The 22,272-nt window shown below is 31.3% G+C and overlaps 2 protein-coding genes across 3 annotated transcripts; one reads left to right on the top strand and one right to left on the bottom strand.

Moving 5' to 3' along the window:
• The first annotated feature begins 747 nt into the window (after positions 1–747).
• On the top strand, positions 748–3,767 carry LOC111299086 (serine decarboxylase-like). Its single transcript, XM_022894046.2, has 5 exons — positions 748–1,211; positions 1,734–1,965; positions 2,061–2,254; positions 2,364–2,500; positions 3,112–3,767. Exons 1-5 carry the CDS (start codon positions 863–865, stop codon positions 3,676–3,678), a joined length of 1,479 nt encoding a protein of 492 aa, XP_022749781.2. The 5' UTR covers positions 748–862; the 3' UTR covers positions 3,679–3,767.
• Positions 3,768–4,400: 633 nt separating this feature from the next.
• Positions 4,401–10,788, bottom strand: LOC111299091 (transcription factor VIP1-like). 2 transcript variants are annotated; one of them, XR_002691246.2, is made up of 6 exons: positions 10,075–10,788; positions 9,580–9,712; positions 6,623–6,707; positions 5,851–6,144; positions 4,956–5,233; positions 4,401–4,731 (listed from the first exon to the last, which is right to left on the bottom strand). XR_002691246.2 is itself a non-coding variant. In XM_022894060.2 (4 exons), exons 1-4 carry the CDS (start codon positions 10,614–10,616, stop codon positions 5,900–5,902), a joined length of 1,005 nt encoding a protein of 334 aa, XP_022749795.1. In that variant the 5' UTR covers positions 10,617–10,787; the 3' UTR covers positions 5,594–5,899. The 2 variants fall into 2 exon arrangements, 1 of the variants encoding a protein (XP_022749795.1); XM_022894060.2 differs by lacking the exons at positions 4,401–4,731; positions 4,956–5,233 and having other exon boundaries at positions 5,594–6,144; positions 10,075–10,787.
• Positions 10,789–22,272: the final 11,484 nt, after the last annotated feature.

Raw genomic sequence — 22,272 nt, 5'->3', positions numbered from 1 at the left:
AATCCAACAGAGAACCTTCAAATTTTCCCCTCATGGTTCCTTTTCATATTCACAAAAGGTTAGCTGAATCACGCCCCATTGCTCGGCCCTCTTATTTAATTCATTGAAATTTCATTAAATGTTTTGAACCCTACAATCCAAAATATCTGTGATGCCACGCGTCACTGACAATTTTAATGCTTTACCGAAGTTTGATTTCGATTGTAATGTCGGATGGTTTGATGGGAAAGGTCGGTCTTTGAAATTGTTCAGTCACTATTATTAATAATTGATAGTAATTTTTAAAGTTAATATTATGAATTATATTAAAAATTTTTAAAATTTAAATATAACATTAAATATTTTATTATATTTCAAAATTTATTTGTAAGATTTAGACATTAATACTAATAGTTGAAATTAATAAACAATCAAATAAATGATTTTTATATGGATACAATAAAATATCAAATTAATAGATTAAAAAATTTTATTATATAAATTAAGTTTATAAAATTTTAAAATTTTTTAATAAATTATATATATTTTTAATAAAAATATTAATAAAAATTTTATCATAAAATATATATTAATTAAATTTAAATTATAAATAATATTTTTAATTATTTTTTAATATATTATTAATTTTGACGTTAACCTTTATCAACTTATCTATTTAAATTTTTTATTAAATTATTTTATTAAAAAAATTCACAAATTTTATCCAAAAAATTTTATATAAGATTTGTCCTCCCAAAGTGAGACCAATGGCTACCGCCTGTAAATAGAATAACAACTCTCATGCTCCATAGATCAACTTTCATTTAACTTCACTTTTATTCACAAATTTCACGTTTTGTTTTCTGTTGTAATATAGAAAATCATGGCTGGGCCCGTGGAGATCGAAACAGCGTCGCCAAACGTGAAAGAGAAGATGGAGATCTTGACGGATAACTTTGATCCACCGGCTGTGGTGGTGGAACCGTTGCTTCCTGTTGTTCCGGTAGCCAATGGTGGGCCCAGGGAATCCGAGGAGGAGGAGGAAGAAGGCGTGGAGAAGCCGACGAAGAAAAGCAAGGAGATTGAGTTGGGGAGGAACGTGCACAGCACGTGCCTGGCCATTACGGAGCCGGAAACTAACGATGAGTTCACCGGTGACAAGGAGGCTTACATGGCTACCGTCTTGGCTAGATATCGCAGAAACCTCATGGAGCGGACCAAGCACCATTTAGGTAAAAAAAAAAAAAAATGTTTACTGCTAGCTTTAGTTTGAGTTCGTTTTCTGTTTCATTGAGAGATTCTACATGCATTTAGTTTGCAAAAGAAAAGGGTAATTATGTGTCTTAATTTTTTAACATTATGATTATTATGCAAATAAATGGTGAAACAAAGAGAGAGTTACAACGTTGTTTTTGTTTCTTAACGGATTACGTTGCCTTTTATTATAATTCGGGTATTTAAAAAGTTGCTAAAATGCAAAAGCAGGTGCGTAGTTGAAACTAAGCAAAACTGTAATCAACTAAAAATGAAGAAATAAATAAAATCTAATACCGATTTTATAATAATTGTTTTATGAAAAATGTAAAATCATTTATTTTGTTCTAAAATTATGAACGCAGATTTTGCTTTTGTTAATAATCATATGTTAAATTGTTAACTTAATTTTCCAATGACTTTTACTTAAATTGATCCTCCAGTAGACTTCGTTGGTGCCTTGAAACGTATGGATTATTAATTGAAGTAAAGCTTTTCAGGCTATCCTTATAATCTGGACTTCGATTATGGTGCACTAGCTCAGTTACAGCATTTCTCGATCAACAATCTTGGAGATCCATTTATTGAGAGCAACTACGGAGTTCATTCAAGGCAGTTTGAAGTTGGTGTGTTGGATTGGTTTGCCCGTTTGTGGGAAATAGAGAAGAACGAATTCTGGGGTTACATTACAAATTGTGGCACTGAAGGAAATCTTCATGGAATTTTAGTTGGGTTAGTGGTTGTTTAAAACTTGGTTACTTACGTTTCAAACATTGTAATCTTTTGCTAATTGACAAGCGCAAGTGACTGATGATTGGTTTTTGCAGGAGGGAAGTGTTTCCAGATGGGATTTTGTATGCATCACGGGAGTCACATTACTCTATCTTTAAAGCAGCACGAATGTATCGAATGGTGTGTGTGAAGGTTCATACTCTAGTCTCGGGTGAGATTGATTGCAGTGATTTCAGAGTTAAGTTGCTTGATAACAAGGACAAACCAGCTATAATCAATGTTAACATAGGTCTCTCTCTCTCTCTCTCTCTCTCTCTCTCTTTCTCTTGCATATACATCCTCACAGTGTCACAGATTTCAAATGAGAGAAATAACTTAGTAAATAATGTTTACTGCAGGAACAACTGTAAAAGGAGCTGTAGATGACCTTGATCTTGTGATACAAACCCTTGAAAAATGTGGATTTTCACATGATAAGTTCTACATTCATTGTGATGGAGCTTTGTTCGGACTCATGATGCCTTTCATCAAACGGGTAAGTTTCACATGTACAGCCTCTATTTTAACGTGGATTTGAGGGAAGATAGCGAAGCTCGGTTGTCAACTATCCTTTCCATCACTTATACCTTCTGAGGCATAAGCACACTGCTTTTGTTCTGCCAATTTATAACTTTTTCGTGAATAAGTTGTAGAATGTAATATGGTATTTGTCTCCTCTGGATTTGATTATAAAAAACTGAATTAGGGCTAGATGAAGTACTTCAGGATTTGGCCTGAAGAACAGAGATGAAGTACCATAAGAGTCTTTTATCACTGCTTATAGTCCGTCTATATAGTGTTGCGTAGATTATTAAGACTTTGTACTTCCCACCATAGGTCAGCAGGACAAATTATGTGATTCCTTTCCTGCTTTGGGTGAAACACTGCTAACTTTCTAATAGGTTTAATGTTTGTTGATATGTTTAAAAGAAGCATAAAGGAATGAACACGGCTATCAAGCTTGTATCCTGTCTGGAAGTAGATGATGAGTTTGTGCATAATCTTATAAGTTTGTTTCTCAAACTCTTATCTAACTAAGTTACATACTTTTCTGTCTTATGGAAGCTATTACCTCTTAAACCTGATATCATTCTTGGTGGTGAACAGGCACCAAAGGTTACTTTCAAGAAGCCCATTGGAAGTGTGAGTGTATCCGGCCACAAGTTTGTGGGTTGTCCAATGCCTTGTGGTGTTCAGATCACAAGGATGGAGCACATCAATGTGCTCTCAAGCAATGTTGAATACCTTGCATCAAGAGATGCTACGATCATGGGAAGTCGAAATGGTCATGCTCCTATTTTCCTGTGGTATACTCTCAACAAAAAAGGTTACAAAGGATTTCAAAAAGAAGTTCAGAAGTGCCTCAGAAATGCTCACTATTTGAAGGACCGACTGCGTGGGGCTGGGATCGGTGCTATGCTAAATGAACTCAGCAGTACGGTTGTGTTTGAGCGGCCCCAGGATGTGGAGTTTGTTCGAAGGTGGCAACTTGCTTGTGAAAGGAATATAGCCCATGTGGTGGTGATGCCTAATGTGACCATGGAGAAGCTGGATGTCTTCTTGAATGAATTAGTTGAAAAACGATCAATTTGGTATCAAGAAGAACATGTTCAGCCTCCTTGTATTGCAGCAGATATAGGGAAAGAGAATTGTGCTTGCGCTCTGCACAAGTGACGAAATGATTCTTTTTTATTTTTCAGAATTATTCCTCTGTTTTCTTGTAGCTTGACATTTGATTTTAGTGCAATCTAGATTTGATTAAGAAGTTTTTCCTTTTACTATAAGGCTTTTGCATTATTCCTTTGTTCCTTGCATGTATCGTTTAAATGTTCTGGTTAATAGCAATGCCTAACAAATTTCTTGTTTACTGATACACTAAAACAATACGGAAGAAGATGTAAAAGCAATAAAGATAAATTTTTAACAAAAATTGTATGAGTTTGACAAAAAAAAAAAAAGTTTTGTATTTGATATGTTGACAAGATTTTAACATGGTAATTTTTCGTGTTTTTTCTTTTTTTTTTGTTTGACACAACACAAACACAATAAAGATACACAAATTATTAGGTCTACTAGATGAACTTCGAAATAAGACAGCTAATAGTTTGTTTGTGATCCGAGTTGTAGTAATATGAATTTTATGTTTGAAGACTACTAGGACTTGAATTTTTAGTCAAGCAGATATCGAGATAAGCTCATGTAATGATAGATTTCCCTTAAGAACTGATATTCACGTATAAACATTGTTTGATGCTTTTCATAATAACTTAGGACCCAAAATTATGGGCTGTAAAAAAAATCCGAATCTGTTAGGGTGATAACTTTCTTATCCTTGCCGTGTCGTCTACCATTATTCACTCCTAGTCCTAGGTTGAATTTCAGGTGTGTCCAGTCCTAGCCTTGTAATCTGCCATTGTTAAGCTGAATTTCAAGTGTGTCCAGGTTAAAAGCATTATCACGAGATTCCCGTTTCTTTTGCTGAGGCTCATCTTTATATGTACTAATGAACTTGTTTATATCACAAAGATGCATACACTCGAAACAATGTGCAATTACTTAAAAAATTCTGTTCTTGAATTTATTCAATCATGCTTTTAACATTTTTTCCTGCCTTTCATCTGTTTGCTTCATTCTTGATCCCAGTATGAAAAGTTTCACAGTGGCTCAACCATGATAGGATACTTGTTTTTTGGCTGCACAGAATCATCTCTCTCCAGAAGTCTCCTCCTGTGATATTGATTACTTTGTTATAATTCAGAGACAACTGTTTAATTAACAAAATGATCAAAATAAATAATGATTATTCAACTGTAATTTCTATCTCAAATTGGTTTAATTTATTATTTACTGCTTTCGTAATTCAAAGGTTTCTGATATCAACCTGCTACTCTACCTTACTAACCATTTAGAAATATTAAGAGTTTTATTTGTTAAGCATTATACCATCTTACTTGTATGTGAAGACCATGTGATGGATGAAGATGCCGATTTCCGGTTTAGCCAGGTTCATTCCAGGGCACATTAGCGAATCCCAGAAAGCTGAAAGGCTTTTATAGTTGCCTGTAATTGAATAGTAAGTTTGCAACTGAGAAGAAAAGAAACTTCTGCCGTTGATTGCTTACATAAAATCTGAAGGATCCAACTTTTGAGGATAGGGGAAAGTTTCAGGGTCATGGTGGATGGAAACAACATCCAGGTTAACTGACCAACCTTTCCTGATGTTGTAGGCCTGTAAATTAAGTAAAATTAAGAAGCATAATTAGCAATCTGGCACCAACATCATACTTCTGGTCATTTGTTGCAGTCATGATAAAACCATCAATCTAACAGTTAGGGGCAGCTTTTCTTGGATACCATGGTAAAATTGTAGCCCTTGAGAGAGTTTCGTTAATTAGCTGAATTTGTTGTGACAGTAGTTCACCACAATGAGCCTCCAATAACTTGATTTACAGTATATATTATTTAAGCAAATAAATTTAAAGTTGCTGCTCACTTTGGTGGTGTAAGGCATATTATCAGTCATTCTTTGATTTGATTTTAGGTCTGTAGCCTGCCCTTTGGGGTATCCTTCCCATGGAAAACATATTCATACATCGAAGTCATATACCATCTCCAGAGGATAAATTATTCTACAAATATAACGATTAGTTATAACATCATCTAGCCATCAATTATGCAATATAATTAGGACCTAATCTCTCTAAACAACACATTTAACATTCATTTCTACTCTAATGGTGATAAATCCATATGTGAAACTAATACTAAACGGACTGATCCGAGCAACACTCTCACAACCTCAAGCTGCAATGCATATATACATAATTTCTTTGTACAAGATGCTACCTTGAATGAATTTTCTTATGTTTTCAAAGGATTAGCTTCCAACATGAAACTAAGCCATCTGGTCAAAATCCATGAAGCAAGGTTGCGGCTGTCCATCGTTGGTGGATGACTGAGGCATCTGTAGCTGCTGCTGCTGCTGTGGGGTCTGGTGGCCACAAAAGTGATGTGAAGCAGATTGGTGCAGTAAAAATTGAGGAGGTAGTCCTCTATTGAAAGGGTTTCCATTCATAGCTGATATTTGACCAGCTTCTATCTTGAGCCGTTGCACTTCTTCTCTCAATGCTTCATTTAAAGCTACAACCATAGAAAATTAAATACAAAATAAATAATATACTTCAAAGCCTAATTTGTTAACTATCTGTACCTATTTGATGACCTAGTAGGAATTGGTTACATTAAAAAATGGTATTTTAACATTATCTATAGGGCATCTGAAAACCATATGAAAACAAAAATGTGACAAATTAATAAAATCCCTTTTCCATACACCTCTAAATTTTGATTTAACTGTGTCATACTCTTTTACATGCCATATTAACTAAGTTATTTTTTTTACACTTCAAAATTTATAATTTGTTTCATTAAATTATGAAATGCACTGCATCCGCATGATGAAATCATTTGACACTGAAATGGCAGAGTTTCGATGGTTTTACCAACTTCATCGTAACTGATGAATGCGCAAAAAAAAGTGATCGCTTGATTTATGATGCTCCCAGCCAACCAGAGTAATTGAAGTATGTAGTGCAAAAATGTGAGAAAGCATGCATACCGTCTCTAAGCTGCGCTTGTTGCTCCATAGCCTGTATCCGCAGTTTGAGTTCCTTATTCTCAGTAGTCAACCCAGTAGTGTCTCTCTGCATCATAGGAGAACTATATTAGAATTGGTTCCCTTCCTTCACTGCAGGTGCACTAAACAAATATTAGAGCCTCAAAGATGCAAAACAGGTGCTTTCCAAGTTAGCAACTTCAGCAGAAATAAGTCAGATAGGACTCTAGAAATACAGTCATATCATTAGGTGCATGATAACTGAGCAGCCCCAGTGAAATAAATCAGATAAATCATGCAAACTAGACAAAGCAAATAGGCAAAACCGAAATCAAGACAAGCAATCTGCAAGGGCACCCAGCAAACTGATCATCTATGATCAATGATCAATCAACAATTTAGACAAAGACATCAGTATTATCACGTAAACCAAAGGAAGCCATGTAAATAGACCCATGCATACTCTTCATTCTTAAAATAGCACATTGACTAGATTAATCTTTTATGAATGTAAAACTGGATAAGTAACAGAAGAGGGCCAAAAAAGAAGCTGATTGAACAATCAAACAACTATGGATTTTATGATATTACTAGAATTATGTTTTATATGATCAATTGTAACATTTATATTCAGCATATTTTAAGTTATGTAGGTTATTTTAGCTTGATTTCCGAGTATCAGGGCTTAGGGAGTAGCCAATAAGTACTTATCTCATTTCAGTTTCCAGTAACTTTGGTTCATTGAGAAATAATGAATTGAGATTTTTCCCTAGCTATCTCTTTTCATTCTGTTGTTTCTAGAATTCTCTCAGAGTTTTCCTCTGTTTATTCCTTGTCTTCCCCCCCCACCCTCTCTGATTTCCCTCTATTTTGCTTGTTACTTATTCTTTCCTGATCCTGTGGTACATCTGTAGCTGATCACCATGGAATCTAATAAGAAGCCACATTGATACGCTTGATAACAACCATTAATATATGGAATGTAAAGCAGAAATTCCAAATACATGCTTGTAAGAAACTTTAAAGGTTAAACTAACTGGAGGTAGAAAAGATCAAAGTAAACAGAATATCTCTTTATACTAAATTCATCTGGAAGACAAAATTTAAAATTTCAGGATTTTATCCATAAAAAGTTAACCATGCTGTAAGTGTACTGCTTCCTGCACTATCTATGAGGTTGAAGTATACATAGAGAGGCTAATCAGCAGGAAGATCTGCAGAGGGAAAGTGCACTGTTTTGATTTACTTTTACAAGAAGAAAAAGCTAGAGGACGCACTTTTTCCTCATTTAAGCCCTAGAGAAAAAGAGACAAACTCGTGGGAAAGTGCAGTGTTTTGTTTTGCCTTAACAAGAAGAAAAAACTAGAGGAATAGGCTCTTTCCTCATTCAAGCCCTAGAGAAAAAGATGGATAAAGTCAGTGGCTTATCTGCTTTGCAGTGTATACATCTCTTATCACGAACTGAAATGCATCCACATGCCACAGTCACATACAGAACAGACAAAGGTTAATTAGATAGTAATATTCTACTGGTTCGTAAACTGAATATTAGGTTCTTGAAGGCATTACAGACAATTTCGAGAACTCAAAAGTAAGTGATAGTTATCTAGTAGCTGTTTTATAATATACCAAATCCACAGACACCCTTTTAGAGATGTCATAGGCTGAAACTGACCAATCCAACAGACCCTATTTTATCTCAGAAATACAATTGTTTTGGCATATGTATGGCCTATATGGTGGTAGCAGAATCAAAGATAGTTCGATATGGAACAATTGAAAAGCTATGCCAAAAAGGAGAATTATGCTTCCCCTCATTCCTATGCATAATTAAAGAAAGTGCATAAAGTTGCCTTTTCCCAGCATTTAATATGGCATAATCCACCTCAAGAGTGTTAAATACTGTTTTCCACTTATACACGCTGCGCAACAGTGAAGCACCCTAGAAGCATTAAAATCATCAAAAAACCTAAATACTCAGATTTTATTACCAAACATAATGGATCATTTGCCTTGTAATACACCTATGTTAGTTCTCATTTTTCCTAAAATATATTGAACACCTGGATTCAAAGTTGAGCAGGGCATCAGGGATCAACGATCTGGCCCTCAGAATATTAAGAGAAAAACTCTTAAAAACTAGAATTCACCTGTGTTGGACACATCCCATGCTCAACAGTACAATCCCAGACCAAGCAATATTGGCATACATCCTCTAATACAAAAATTGGTGGATATCATGAACTGCTTTGTAGAGACAGAGAAATTTAAGCATGGAAAATTATTTCTAATGAATGAAGATAAAAAAGGTACACAACTATTTCAGCATCATATCTATTTTCTTTCCCCATTTTATTAAAGGATTTATCAATGACTGTTATCTAAGGTAACTACATGTGTCAGAAAAACAATTTGTAACATAAAAGAATCAATGAAACTATTTGAGAAGGTGCAAAGTGGCTAAAGACACTGGCAAGTGGCACATTAATTAGGTTAGACAGAAGCAGTACAAGGCGTTTATTACATTTAACCCTTCTTCCAATGAAGAGAATTCTATGTATCTATACGAAAAAGGAGTATTTGGAAGTTGAAAACAGTTACAGAAAAATTTTTCTCTGAAATTCAAGTACTAAATTAAACAAAAAGCCAAATAAAATGGGTAAAATCTCCAACAATTATTCCAACTATCTCATCTGTGATTTGACCTATAAATGAATATGCAAGCATGTGTTTCATGCATATATACAATTAGCAAAGAGCAGACTTTAACCTTGGAATTGGAAAACCGTTTACAAATGATTGAGGTATCATGTTATAACAAGGAAAATAACCCAAAAAAAAAAGAAAAACCATTTGAATGCATGAACCTGGAAAGTTCACAATCTAGAAAGGAGCAAAGGATCATATTTTTGAGGTGTAAAACTGTAAAGCTAAACCAAAAAGGCATAAAGTGCATTTACCTGTAACATTGTGACCTGCGCGGAGAGATTGGTAGCTTCTGTCTGAAGAGTCTGAACCTTCCTCTCCAGTTCACTCGTGTATCGAATCTTCCTCTCCTTTGAACGCGCCGCGGATTGCCTGTTAGCCAGAATCCTACAGCACAAAACCAACTTCATTTAGTATGAAAATTAATTAAATGAAAGTAATTACAACTATATTACATACAAAAAGACAAAAAAAAAAAAGAATGAAAATAAAAAAAAGGGGTTGACCGAAGAGGCCAAACACACACTCGTCTTTGGTGAAGAACAAATCAAAATTCAAAAACAAAAACAAAATTAGTCTATGGAAACAAGATGATGATGATGACGATGAAGAAAAACCATATAATTGCCTTTCTTTTTTTAATCGATTAAAAGTAAATTGTGGAAAAATTCCACCTAGTTTAATTTAATTTAAAAAGGAAAAAAAAAGTACTAGCAACAAAGAGAGACTATCACGAAAAAAAATTCCACCTTTTAGCTCTCTTGGGGTCAATAAGGGCAAGCTCAGCGAGTCTATCAGGAGCCATAGCCTTCTTAACGCCATCAACGGTCATCAAACACTCAGCCTCAAACGAAGCCGTAGTCAACGCATCCATCGAGTTACTATGCCTATGGTGAACCCTCTTCTCTCCCACCCCTCCTTTCCCGCCAAATTTCTCATCTCCAGCTCCTCCGGAAATAGCGGGTCCAGTCAACCCGAGTCCGTCGAAGAAGTCAGAGTCAACAGAAAGACTACGGAGGTGGGAAGAGATATGCCTAGGGTTGGTGTGCGAGGAGCGAGAGGGGTGGCCGTTGGAAGAGGAGTCGTCCGAGGAATCAGCGGGAACGGGGATGACAGGTGGCGGAGTTGGATTGGAGGAGGAAGGCGGGAGGTCGAGGGAGGAAAGATCGAGGTCGGAAGGGTCGAAGAGGAGAAGATCGTCGAAACGGAAGGTCGTGTCGGAGTGGGCCCGCCTGTGGTGAATTCCACGTGGAGGCATTTGGTCTATCTCTACTGCCAGCTTTTGGTCCATCTGTTTCGGTAGCAATAGACAGAGGATAGCACGGCGGCGGCGGTGATGGTTTGGTGGAGTAGCTTACTATTATTATTATGAAATGAGTTCAAAAGTGGTGAGAAATATGAGTACGTTGAGAACTCGGGGCGGCGAAAGGAACTTCGATTTAAAAAGAGATATACATACAAGCAGGGCTGAACTAATTTAATAAACATTTATTGAAAATTTTTTTTATTTATTATATTTAAAGATGATTATTTTAATTAAAAATCGAAAGACTTTATCATCCCATCACCTCAATTCTTGGTTAAAAAAAAAAAAAAACAAATCTTCTCTAAGCAAGCACCGACAAATTCTCGCTCTCTCTTTTCTCTCTTATTATTATTTTTTAAAATTTGTGTATATTATATATATATATATATATATTACTTGCATTTGTAAAAATATAATATATATTTAAAAGTTAATATTTAATATATTATAAATATAAAATTTTAATTTAATAAATATTATTAAGAAATTAAAAAATTATTTATTTTTTAAATATATTTTAAATCATATTTATGAATTTAAAAAATTTCACTATCAATATATTTAACAATTTTTCATATATTAAAAAATTGCATCCAATAATCAGAAAAGTTTGGAGTAGTAATATTTTGTTGTCCAAAGAAACTATACTATTGAAGGGAGACAAAAACTATAATACAAAAATAAGAGGTGGGATCAAAGGCCGACATGGTGGGTTCTGCGTACGTTATGCTTCTTGGACTTTTGTACATCTGTTTTCTTGTCATCGCTCTGAAATTTCTTTCTTTTAAATAAGAAAAAGAATAAAATCGTAACTCACTCTATAATTTACAGCACAGATTCTGAAAATAACAAAAAATATAAGAATAAAATGGTGGATGGAGGCGACGGCCTAGTTGAAATAACCTTGATTTTGACCAAAAACAAAGAAAAATAAATAATTAGTAACAATAATTGATAATAAATAATTATAACGGTTATAATTAAAATAAAATAATGTTAATGTTTTTTATCTGCAATGAAAGCTGGTCCAAAATGTTCTTTTTTAGGATAAAGTAAATGATTGATTTAGTTAATTTAATCATAAAAATTGAATAACCGACTTAATTGGTTTAGTTCATTATAAAAATGAATCAACCAATGTATGTAAAGAAAATAAAAAAAAAAGTAAATTGAATTAAAACCGATCGATTTCGATCGATTTTCTTAAGTTAGTTTTGATTTTTGTTTTTTATGTTAAACCTTTAATGTAATTCATTTAAAGGTAGTTCAATATTTAAATACTTAATATATAATCCAATAAAGCCAAATATTGTTAACAATACTCAAATAAAAACAAAAATATAATACAACATAAACACAAACTTAAATAACAATCCATAAAATTGAAGTCTTAAACAACATTAATTTATCTATCACTAGCATCAACAACAATACTAAGCCAATTACAATCTATAAAGTTTAAGTCTTAAATAACATTAATTTATCTAGCAGACAACAACAATACATTTTCCTTCTTGACTGGGGTGTAAAGTGCAAACCAATGAATCATGATTGCATTGCTTAAAAAACAATTAGATCAAAAAATAAGAATAAAATAGAAAAAATGAACTAAAATGTACGAGCTAGAAGTTTGGGAGATAATGATAATGTCTTATTACGCTAATTTGACAAGTTAGAAAGATTTAAGTTTGATGTCTTTGTGAGCAAAAAAAGCTCCAAAATAAATAAATAAATAAATAAAGGGGAACTTGAGTTGATAGTGTGAACCAACATGTCTGCCTTAAAACTTAATTTACCAAATCCATTTCCAAAAGCCTAGTATATTATTTGTAAACTTGGAATTAAAACAATTCTGTGTGAAAGAGTATAATAAAGAAACAGATTAACATTAAAAGAATGTAATCAATATTTGTAAAAGAAACCAATTCTCTCTCTCTCTCTATATATATATATATATACATATATTCAATAATGCAAAACAGGTGACTAGTATATATATGCCACTACCAGTCAAGCAAAACTGGAAAAGCCATCAATTATATCAATTGGTTTTATCTTCAATCTATTACAATGGGGGCAGTGGCTGGTGGCTATTTCACTATTTGATTAAGGAAACAAATCTAAAACAATGGTTGTCCCAGCTCATGTTTAAACCTAGATCATTCTTTGAAAAAGATATAGACACTGACTAGTAATATTTGAGACTTTACTCTCAAAAAATAGTATAAACATTAATTTGAAATGAAAAAAATTTGTGTTTTTCAACTCCAACTTTGTAGTTCAAGCACTAAAAATTTGCATTTTTAGTAAAAAAATTCACCCTTTCACCTTTTCATATTTGGCATGCGAGCTTTCTTAACATTAATCACAAGGCAATGAGTTCCTAACCATTTTCAACCAATTAGGTTGGAAGACTCAAGTTTCAAGTCAGTATATGCCATGTTATATCATTGACTGCATTGATATTGTAAGGTCTCTATATTTTCTTTTACTAATTACATTGCAAAAACACAAACAAAAAATAAAAAAAATAACATAAGCAAAAAATAACAAAAAATTTATTTATGTTATCTCAATTGATTAATACACTTTATTAATAAAAAACAGGGTCTAATGCAATATTGGATAAATGTAAAAATGCATAAACAAAAAAGAACAAAAAGTCAATTGTAATTAAAAGATTTAAAGAAATAAGAATTGACAAAAATAGTGGTAAAAATAAAATAATTACCTAAATCAATCTTGTCAAGTTATTCCACTTCATCTTGTATGATATTTGGATTGAAATTTGTAGATCCATGTAACTAATCTTAAGCATAAATGAAAGCTTGCACAAGTTTAGGAGTTAAAAAACTCCTATATGTATTAAGCACAAGACCACCTATGCTAAAAGCGGATTTAGAAGTAACTGTAGATAGGGGAACCACCAATACATCATGAGCTAGATGAGAAAAGATAGGAAACCTATGACTATTGAGTTTACACCAAAGAAGAACATCAAACTCTACCCTTTCCTTAATAGCATTAGGCTTTTCATTCAAATACTTCTCTAACTCTGATTTATTCTCTTCTCTACCTTGTTTCTTAAACCTCTTAAACTCAATCATAATAGCTTTTGAGTCACATAGATTCCTAGTTCCAAGTTCATAGGTGGATTTTGTAACTTGGCTCGCTTAGTTACTTTCACCAACTTGTTCAGATTGAGGTTGCAATATGTTTTTATATTTGTCAAATAACTCACCTATTACTTTTTGCACTTATTTTATCATCACTAAAATGTGATCATAAGAATACATTTTCATAAAATAAAACTCCACAAAAGTAAGTTTTTTTCCTATGATCAAGATTGGAAGCAATATAAAGTAACATATTCATTTTTTTTATATTTCCCTAATATTTATCATACTTATCCTTTATTCTTTTAGCCATTGCAGTCAACTCAACTCAACATTTAATTGCCAATCTTGCAAAATACCATAAACACCATAACTATTTTAAAGAAAATTATTAGATGTGACATATAAAGAGCGTAAAACTTTAATTATGAGGTTGTAAAATTTTTGTAAGAAAATGCATAATCTTCTAACACTTACCTAATAATTTTGATCAAGTACTCCATCTCCCAATAAGAGCTTACTTCTATAGTAAGAATCAATGTCATCAAATACCTCAAAAGCCTTTTCAAACTTTTGAGCTTGTTTCAACATCAAATAAGTGAAATGTCACCTGGTGTTAACATCCAAACACAATAAGTTCTTACTTTGAATGTGTTCCTTGGCACACACTCTTTTAGACTTGGCTAACCTAGAAGGTGATTTTCTTACATATCTAATAGCCCTTTTAACATGAGCAATTGAATCAATCATGTCATTTAACCCATCACTCACAATAAGGTTTGCAATATGAGTAATGTATTTCAAATAAAGATATTTTTCTCTTACAATACTAGTTCTTGCTTTGTTAAATTTTTTTCTCAAGTATAAGATTGCAACATCATTAGAACTAGTATTATCAACTATAATAGTAAAAACGTTATCAATCCCCTAATCACATAAACATTTTTTAATTGCTCTACCAATAGCCTCACTTTTATGACTAAAAATAGGACAAAAGTTTAATATCCTTTTGTTAAATTTCTAATCATTGTCTATAAAGTGAGCTATGAGACACTTATAATTGACTCTTTGTAATGAGATACACGTGTAAGTGACAAGAGATACTCTTGTAGAAGATGATTTCAAGAATTGTTTTAGAGAAGTTTTTTTATCTACATAAGTTTGATAATAATCCCTAACTACAATCCATCGTGATGGTATACACAATGTAGGACATATAATAGACATACAATGCCTAAATCCTTTTGCTTCCATAATTTTAAATTGTAACTCATCTATAATAATCATCTCAACCATACCTCTCCTAATGACATATTGATCAAACTTTCAAGTACCTAAAGACCCAACTCCTTTTGAGCTAAAAACTAATTCTATTTGGGATTACCACTAGCACGAGAAAATTTCATACAAATATCTTTTTGATTCTTTAATGTAGATGTTTCATTTTTTTAGAGTGAACATAAAATTCTCCATCAAAATAATTGTATCTAGCTTTGAGATCACCTTTATCATTAGTAAATTTGGTGAAGTGGTCCCATACCTCCAACCATGTGTTTAATCATCTCTTTTTTAATATAGTAGTCACAATTTCATTTTTTGTTCCATTTTTGTTTACTTGAGAAATTGATTATGCATCCTTTTGTATAGGATTTCGATCAGTCATTTCATTTGATGTCTTCAAGAAAAAAAAATTAAGCTATATATAAACATAAGAAAATGAATAGTATTTTTATGACATCTAAGTAATTTTCAAAATAATTCATCAAGAAAAAAAGAAATAAAAGTTAGCTGGTTGCAATAATAGTATAATTATTATCAATACAATTTACATTGCACAGAAAGACCACAAATTGAATAAACAATTTTGCTCATAAGCTAGAACTATAACATGAGAATTGCAACATTCAATGGCATTATCTCTTGTAACTAAAGAAATGAAAGGTATAGTTAGCTCTGTCTTGTCATGAATCATGTAAAATCATTTCAATTTTATGTGCAACTCCATACAAGATATTTAAAAATCAAAGTTTAAAAAAAATGATGGAAGTCATTAGTCTCCATTTAAAAGCAACTTTAGTAATCACTTTTTATTGATGAGCTTAATTTTTATATAATGGCACGTATCAACCTTGAATCAAATATATTGGACTTAAAGAAATAAGATGAAGTAATGAGGTAAAGCCTGTTCCATTAGCATATCTAATCTCCAATTACCAAAGGTACTTTAAATAATCATCCATTATTTAAAGAAAGAAAATTTGGTGCTTAATAATTCAGTGATTAGCTTTTAGCTTTCTACTTCATGTCTTATATACAAAAAAATGGAGCTTAAGAAAAACAAACATTTTTATGAGTTTGGTTGTACACCTGGCTTAGTGTTTTTTCCTTTTATATGAATAAATTTAATAAAGGAAGCCATGGCAAAGCCATCATTTAAGCATTGTGAATAAGCTTTAAACTAGTACCATAATAAAGAAAGAAAAGGTAAAAAGGGTATAACTTAAGTATTTGTTCTTTTCAATTCATATTCCTTACTTTTTTTCTTTCATTTTGATACACATACTATCACAATTTGCCTCTATTCTGTGGTTGAAGGTAAAAGTAAGGATTGTATAGTACAATCTAACCTTGCAAAGGTTGATTATATCCAAAAGCTACCAATTTTTGAAAAAAAATTGTATTGATGTTGGCACTAAGCTTGTTATTGCCATAATTAACATTGTTTAATAGGGTGGAAAGTAAAAAATGTTTTTAAAAGCATGATCATGAAAAAATTAGTAAGAAAACTTGAAAGAGATCTCAACATAAATAAATCCAGACAAGAATAACATAGAAATCTCAACTAACCTTAAAGTTTGTTGGTTTCTAAATTTTGTTGCCAAAGCTTGATGACCAAAGGGGAAGTTAGGAAAGGCAAACGGTTGAGAACTCACTAGTAGTAAAGGGGATCGATAGTTGGTGCTTGTGACTATGAGGTGTGAAAATTTAGATCTCATATTTATGAAGATTGAAAAGTGAGGTAATGAGGGAGTTTGGAAACTAGTGATCATTGCGGTGAGAGGCACCTAAGCAGACTAAGGTCTAGGGTAAAAAATGGGTGTGGGGTAGTGAGGGAATTTGGAGACTAGCGACTACTGTAGTGAAATTATGAGAAATGCCAACACAGGTAGACTGGGGTCTAAGGCAGAAAATAGGTGTGGGGTAGTGAGGGAAAATGAAAAATCAGGTAATTTTGAGAGTGAATCATTGGCTAGGGTTTCAACAAATAAAAGAAAAACTAAAAAAGGAATATTTATTAATATTTTTTATTTTAACTATTGACCTATTTAAATTAGATATTTCGGTTTATTCGATTTTAAATTTTAAACCTAAAAATCGACTATTTTAACTATTTAAACTGAAACAATAACCAAAATACCTATATAACTTCATTAACCAGACTCAATTTACCAAAAACTTTTGGTTTTAATCGAATTTTGCTTTAACCTATTTTTTTCTTTTTTTTTTCTATATATATGTTGGTTTAATTATTGAAGGTCATATCTTTTTTTATTAATGAAAAAGTCTTACTAGCAAATTTTTGTTAGAACATTTTCAAAATAATAAGTCATATGAATTACATATAATGATGAATAGTTATCTATCTTTAAAAGACATAATTATTTACTAAAAGTTATGTTTTATAAAGAATTGTGTCTATACAAATAAGTATTTTTACGAACGGTTATATTTGTACAAAGAGATTGCTATTTAACTATAAATGGAACTCTTTTGGTTTTTTAAAGATATAAGATAGAAAATATTATTTACTTAAGAAATATTCTGCACATAAAATAAAAGCCAAAAAAAGCCTCACATGTTTTCTATAGCCAAATCATATAATTTTGTTTTTACGCTGGTGAATGCTCAGTGATTTGATTTTGTCAATGCAAAACGCAATCAATCATTGGGCTTTATTGTATCTTCAATGTTTATCACTAGTAACTCTTTTGCATACCAATTAATTAAGTGATGAGGGCAAATAAAATTTTAAGGAAAGCGACATTGTTACATGTTTTGAAGCCTTTCCGTAATTTCTCATGATTTTCCAAACCCTATGTTATAATAAACTTAAGATTTTAATTTCGTAATTTTATGATAAATTTTGATCAATGCTATAGGTTGTAGATAAAGACAAAATCATGATTAAAGAAAGTTCATACCTTAAGTTTGAATTAGACTTGTTTTGTTTAGGAATTCACATGAATTTTTTTGGAATAATTTTATTCTTGTAACAAGCACAAGTTATCAGGTATGTTTTATATTAACAAATTTTCATGCAATAAATTTTGTCTTATGGATAAAACCACGTGTAATGGCTATTTTTTCTCTCTGAACAATTGATTGGCGCCATCATTAAAATTATTAGACATGTACCAAAATATGGTAATCTTTGCCATAATCAGTTCAAGTCAGTTCGAGATGATGGCTATTTTTGTTGCAGTGAGTTCAAGTTAGTTGAAATTAAACTATTTGAAAAGAAATATCATAATAATGCAAAATGCAATTATGTTTCATAGATAAAGATGGGGGATAAATTTTAATTTTTAATACCATCGGGAACATGGCACAATTTACCATAAAAGATATCAAAGACTTTTAATGAAATCTAGTTTTAAATTATTACGATACATGTTTATATACATGAAATTGAAAAGAATGTGTATAAATTTTTACGGATTTCTATACCTTTATGGCAAGGTTGTATATTGGTTATACATAATTAACATGTAGGCTTACATAATAATGTTGGCTTGCGAAAGTCGTAAGCCTTGGATTTAGCCATCTATGTTTTAAACATTGCAAATTTGTTACAACTCTTTGCATGAAATATGAATTATACCCTTAAAAGGGGTTAGTATTGTTACTTTTTCATAAGATCATGCTTATTAGTTAAGTAAATTTTATTAGATGAATTCTAATTACTTTGTTTATTTTGGCCAACTAAAAGTGGTAAATGGTAGATGAATTCTAATTACTTTGCATAATGGTGGAAAATTTATAAATTCTCACAAACACTGAAATCAAGTTCGGTGGTTTTCAATAGCCATGAACTTGGAATTGACCATTGACCATTTAATATGTGCATGCCCAAGTGATGTCATTGGAAAGTCATGGATAACATTTGAAGCGGTTGGTTTTTACAAAAAGCCATCAACATAAACAAGATTACTGTTAGCCTTGAATTGATCTTTTTTTTGAAATGATAAAACATTAAGCTAAATAAGCTTGATCAAGATTTTGAAAAAGATTTATTTAGTACAAGTTCTTAAGTTTTATTATTTTGGTACTAAATAAATAATATAATTTTTAAAATTTAAACAAAACTTTTCTTTATGTGTTCTTATTTCTCAAATCAAAGGTATCTTTAAATATTATTTATTTGAGTTTAAATGAAACTCCAATTGTTGATTTTAAAGTAAACTTATTCATTTTGGACTTAATACAATTTTGATAATGATGGTTTTGAGAAATAGATTAACTTAAGAAAGTTATTTTACAAGAACAAAGTTTTCTAACATTGAACATAAAGTTTTAATATTTGAATTTTATATGGTTGGAAAGCTCTTTGAGTCTACTTTCTAATGGATGAAACAAAATCTAAATCTAAATTTTCTAAGAAAAGATTTTGAATTTTTACTAGATACTTTGTAGTTGTCTAAAAACTGCACAAAAGATAGATTTGAAAATTCACTATAATTCGTATATAATGAATTAGGTGATAAGCTCTTTAAGTCTAGCTTTAAGTCTTCAAACGATTTTTAATTTGGAATTGTATAACTCAAGATATGATCAAATTAGTGAGTGAAGTACAAAACAAAAGACAATCACCTAGCTTGACTGGATTGATCTCTTGGCTAAACCAATCGATTCCCTTATTGTATGGATCAATTGGTTCAAGGGTTTTCAAGAAAAGATTGATCCCCTCAAAAAAGGATCAATTGGTTTTTTATCTAGAATGAAAATTTTGCTTCGGATATGAAAATGGATCGATCACCTAGACTAGGGGATTGATCACCTAAAAAAGGGATCGATTGGTTGTGCCTTTTCTTGCATAAAGTTGCTTTGTTTTTTAACTAACCCAATCGATCCTCTCTTGCCCAGAGTGCTCAAACGACTAGTTTTGCAAGCTTCAATGGGTATTTTCAACTCCAAACTATCCCTAATGGCTATTTCTTCAATTTTTCTATAAATTGGGCATTTTAACACACTAATTCTTCTATATTTTCATTTTCTCAAAGAATTAAGAGTTGTTAGAGCTTAAAATCCATATCTTTTGTATTTGTTGTATCTAAGCTATATTATGTTGTTCATTCATCAAATTTATTTGTACTTCATTAGGCAAACACTCAACTTTAAGAGGTATTTTAGTTTGTAAAAATTATTTATCTTATAAATAAGAGGTGAGGTATCTTCTTGATATTATAAGGGTAGAGATTGCTATCTAAGCCTTAAGAAAAATATAAAGATTTAGTACAAGATAGATTTGTATCTTGTAAGATTTTTTCTTCAATTAGTGGATTAAAACCTTGGTGTGGACAATCAAGAAGAGAAGACATAGGTGTCTTATAGAGAATGACCGAATCACTATAAATCATTATGTTTGATTTCTTTATCACTATCTTCTTACATTTATTGTTGTTTATATTTGATTCTAGGTTCATTCTACATCATATTTTCATCAAAAGTGCTTATTGATTTAATTTTTCATTCAATTATCATGAAATCATTGTTTGAAAAAAATTTAGAGAACTCCAATTCACCCCCCTCTTGGATCACTATCTTACCTAAAAAGCTAACAATTACCTCTATAAACAAATCTACAAGATTTGTAGGTATTATGTGGATAATTGTGATTGGCTTAGAATAATCATAAGTCGACATGGACTCTATATATGATGAAAACTTTTTTAAAAGCAAAACAAATGCTTTTTAATCTATTTGGGTGGTTTACATGATATTGGTCATAAAAATAAAATGGCTAATAACGTTCATGATAAAAGGGTGTATATATATTTTGATAGTCACTTGATAGCCCAATGATGATCATCTAATATTGATTATGTTCTAAAATGATATATGAAATATCCTTGTGCATATATATAACTTATTTATAAAAAGTCTTGTTATTTGATATATATACACAATAAGTTTCAATTCTTAAATTGACTATGATAATAAGTTATGAAAAATATAGCAAAAAGATTATCTAGTTCCACCAAAGGATTTGAGGCTTATTTATAATAATTTACTTGGTGAAAAAGACAATTTGATGTATGGTTCACACATTTGTATAGCACTAATTTCTTGGGATATCATGGAAATATATAAAATAGACAAATGTAAAACCATCATGACAAGAATAAAAATAAAGTGATCATTATAAACTAAAAAGAATTTATGATAATTGTACAAAGGATATCCACAATAGTTGAATTACTATGAAAAAAGTACTCTTTAAAGAATGGATATACATTCATGTTGGGGTATTGGTTTTATAAACCTTTAAGATAAAATAAGTTAAAATTTCACCATGTGGTATGAAAAATTAACATAGCTATATTGGAAATTTGAGTATGAAGTTCAATCCCATAATATGAAGTCACCCATGATGGAAACTTGACTTAATGCTTGTTATAACGTTAAGTCTTGAGTTCAATGAGTCAAAGTACATTATCTGTATGTGATTGCATACACTATAATCTTATATTTTCATCCCAAGTAAAGTGTTTGGTACCTATAATGATAAGGGAAAGATGAGGTTATACTTTTAATAGGCCTATAACATAAATATGTTAAGAGTGTTATAGTTATGGGAACACTTTTGATGGAAGCTACCTATACAAGTGTGAAGTGTGGCCGCTTCTTAGGCGTTCAAGGGCTTGGCTCTAATAGCACTAATGAAAAAAAGGATGTAAACATATGATCAAAATAATGTCTTTGGATGTCAAGCATTCATTGGGTGTAAAAATTTTTTGTGAGATAAGTTTGGTTAACCAAGTAGAATAGCTAGTTTAAAGCATAATCTACCAAGAAATTTTGATTAATTTTAACTTGTTTTCACTAAATGAAGGTTCAAATTGGAAGATATCTTCATTTAAGTAAAAAATTTCTAGAATTATCAAAGATTTGGTTTATTTTGAAAATGGTGGGGAATTGTTAGAACATTTTCAAAATAATAAGTCATATGAATTACATATGATAGTGAATTGTGTTATCCCTTTAAAAGACATAATTATTTACTAAAAGTTGTGTTTTACAAAAAATGGTGTTTATACAAATAAGTATTTTTACAGACATTTATATTTGTATAAAAAGACTTCTATTTAATTATAAATATAATTATTTTGGTTTTTGAAAAATATAAGATAAAAAATATCATTTACTTAGAAATATTCTACACATAAAATAAAGGCTAGAAAAAGCCCCATAAGTTTTTTATAGCCAAATCATATAATTCTGCTCTGATGTTAGTGAATGTTTAG

The sequence above is a fragment of the Durio zibethinus genome, chromosome 3 (genome assembly GCF_047325235.1).
Source record: "Durio zibethinus cultivar Kanyao isolate XHJ-2024 chromosome 3, ASM4732523v1, whole genome shotgun sequence".
NCBI lineage: Eukaryota > Viridiplantae > Streptophyta > Magnoliopsida > Malvales > Malvaceae > Durio > Durio zibethinus.
Note: the sequence above shows the minus strand (reverse complement) of the source record. Positions and strands in the feature narration are given on the sequence as shown.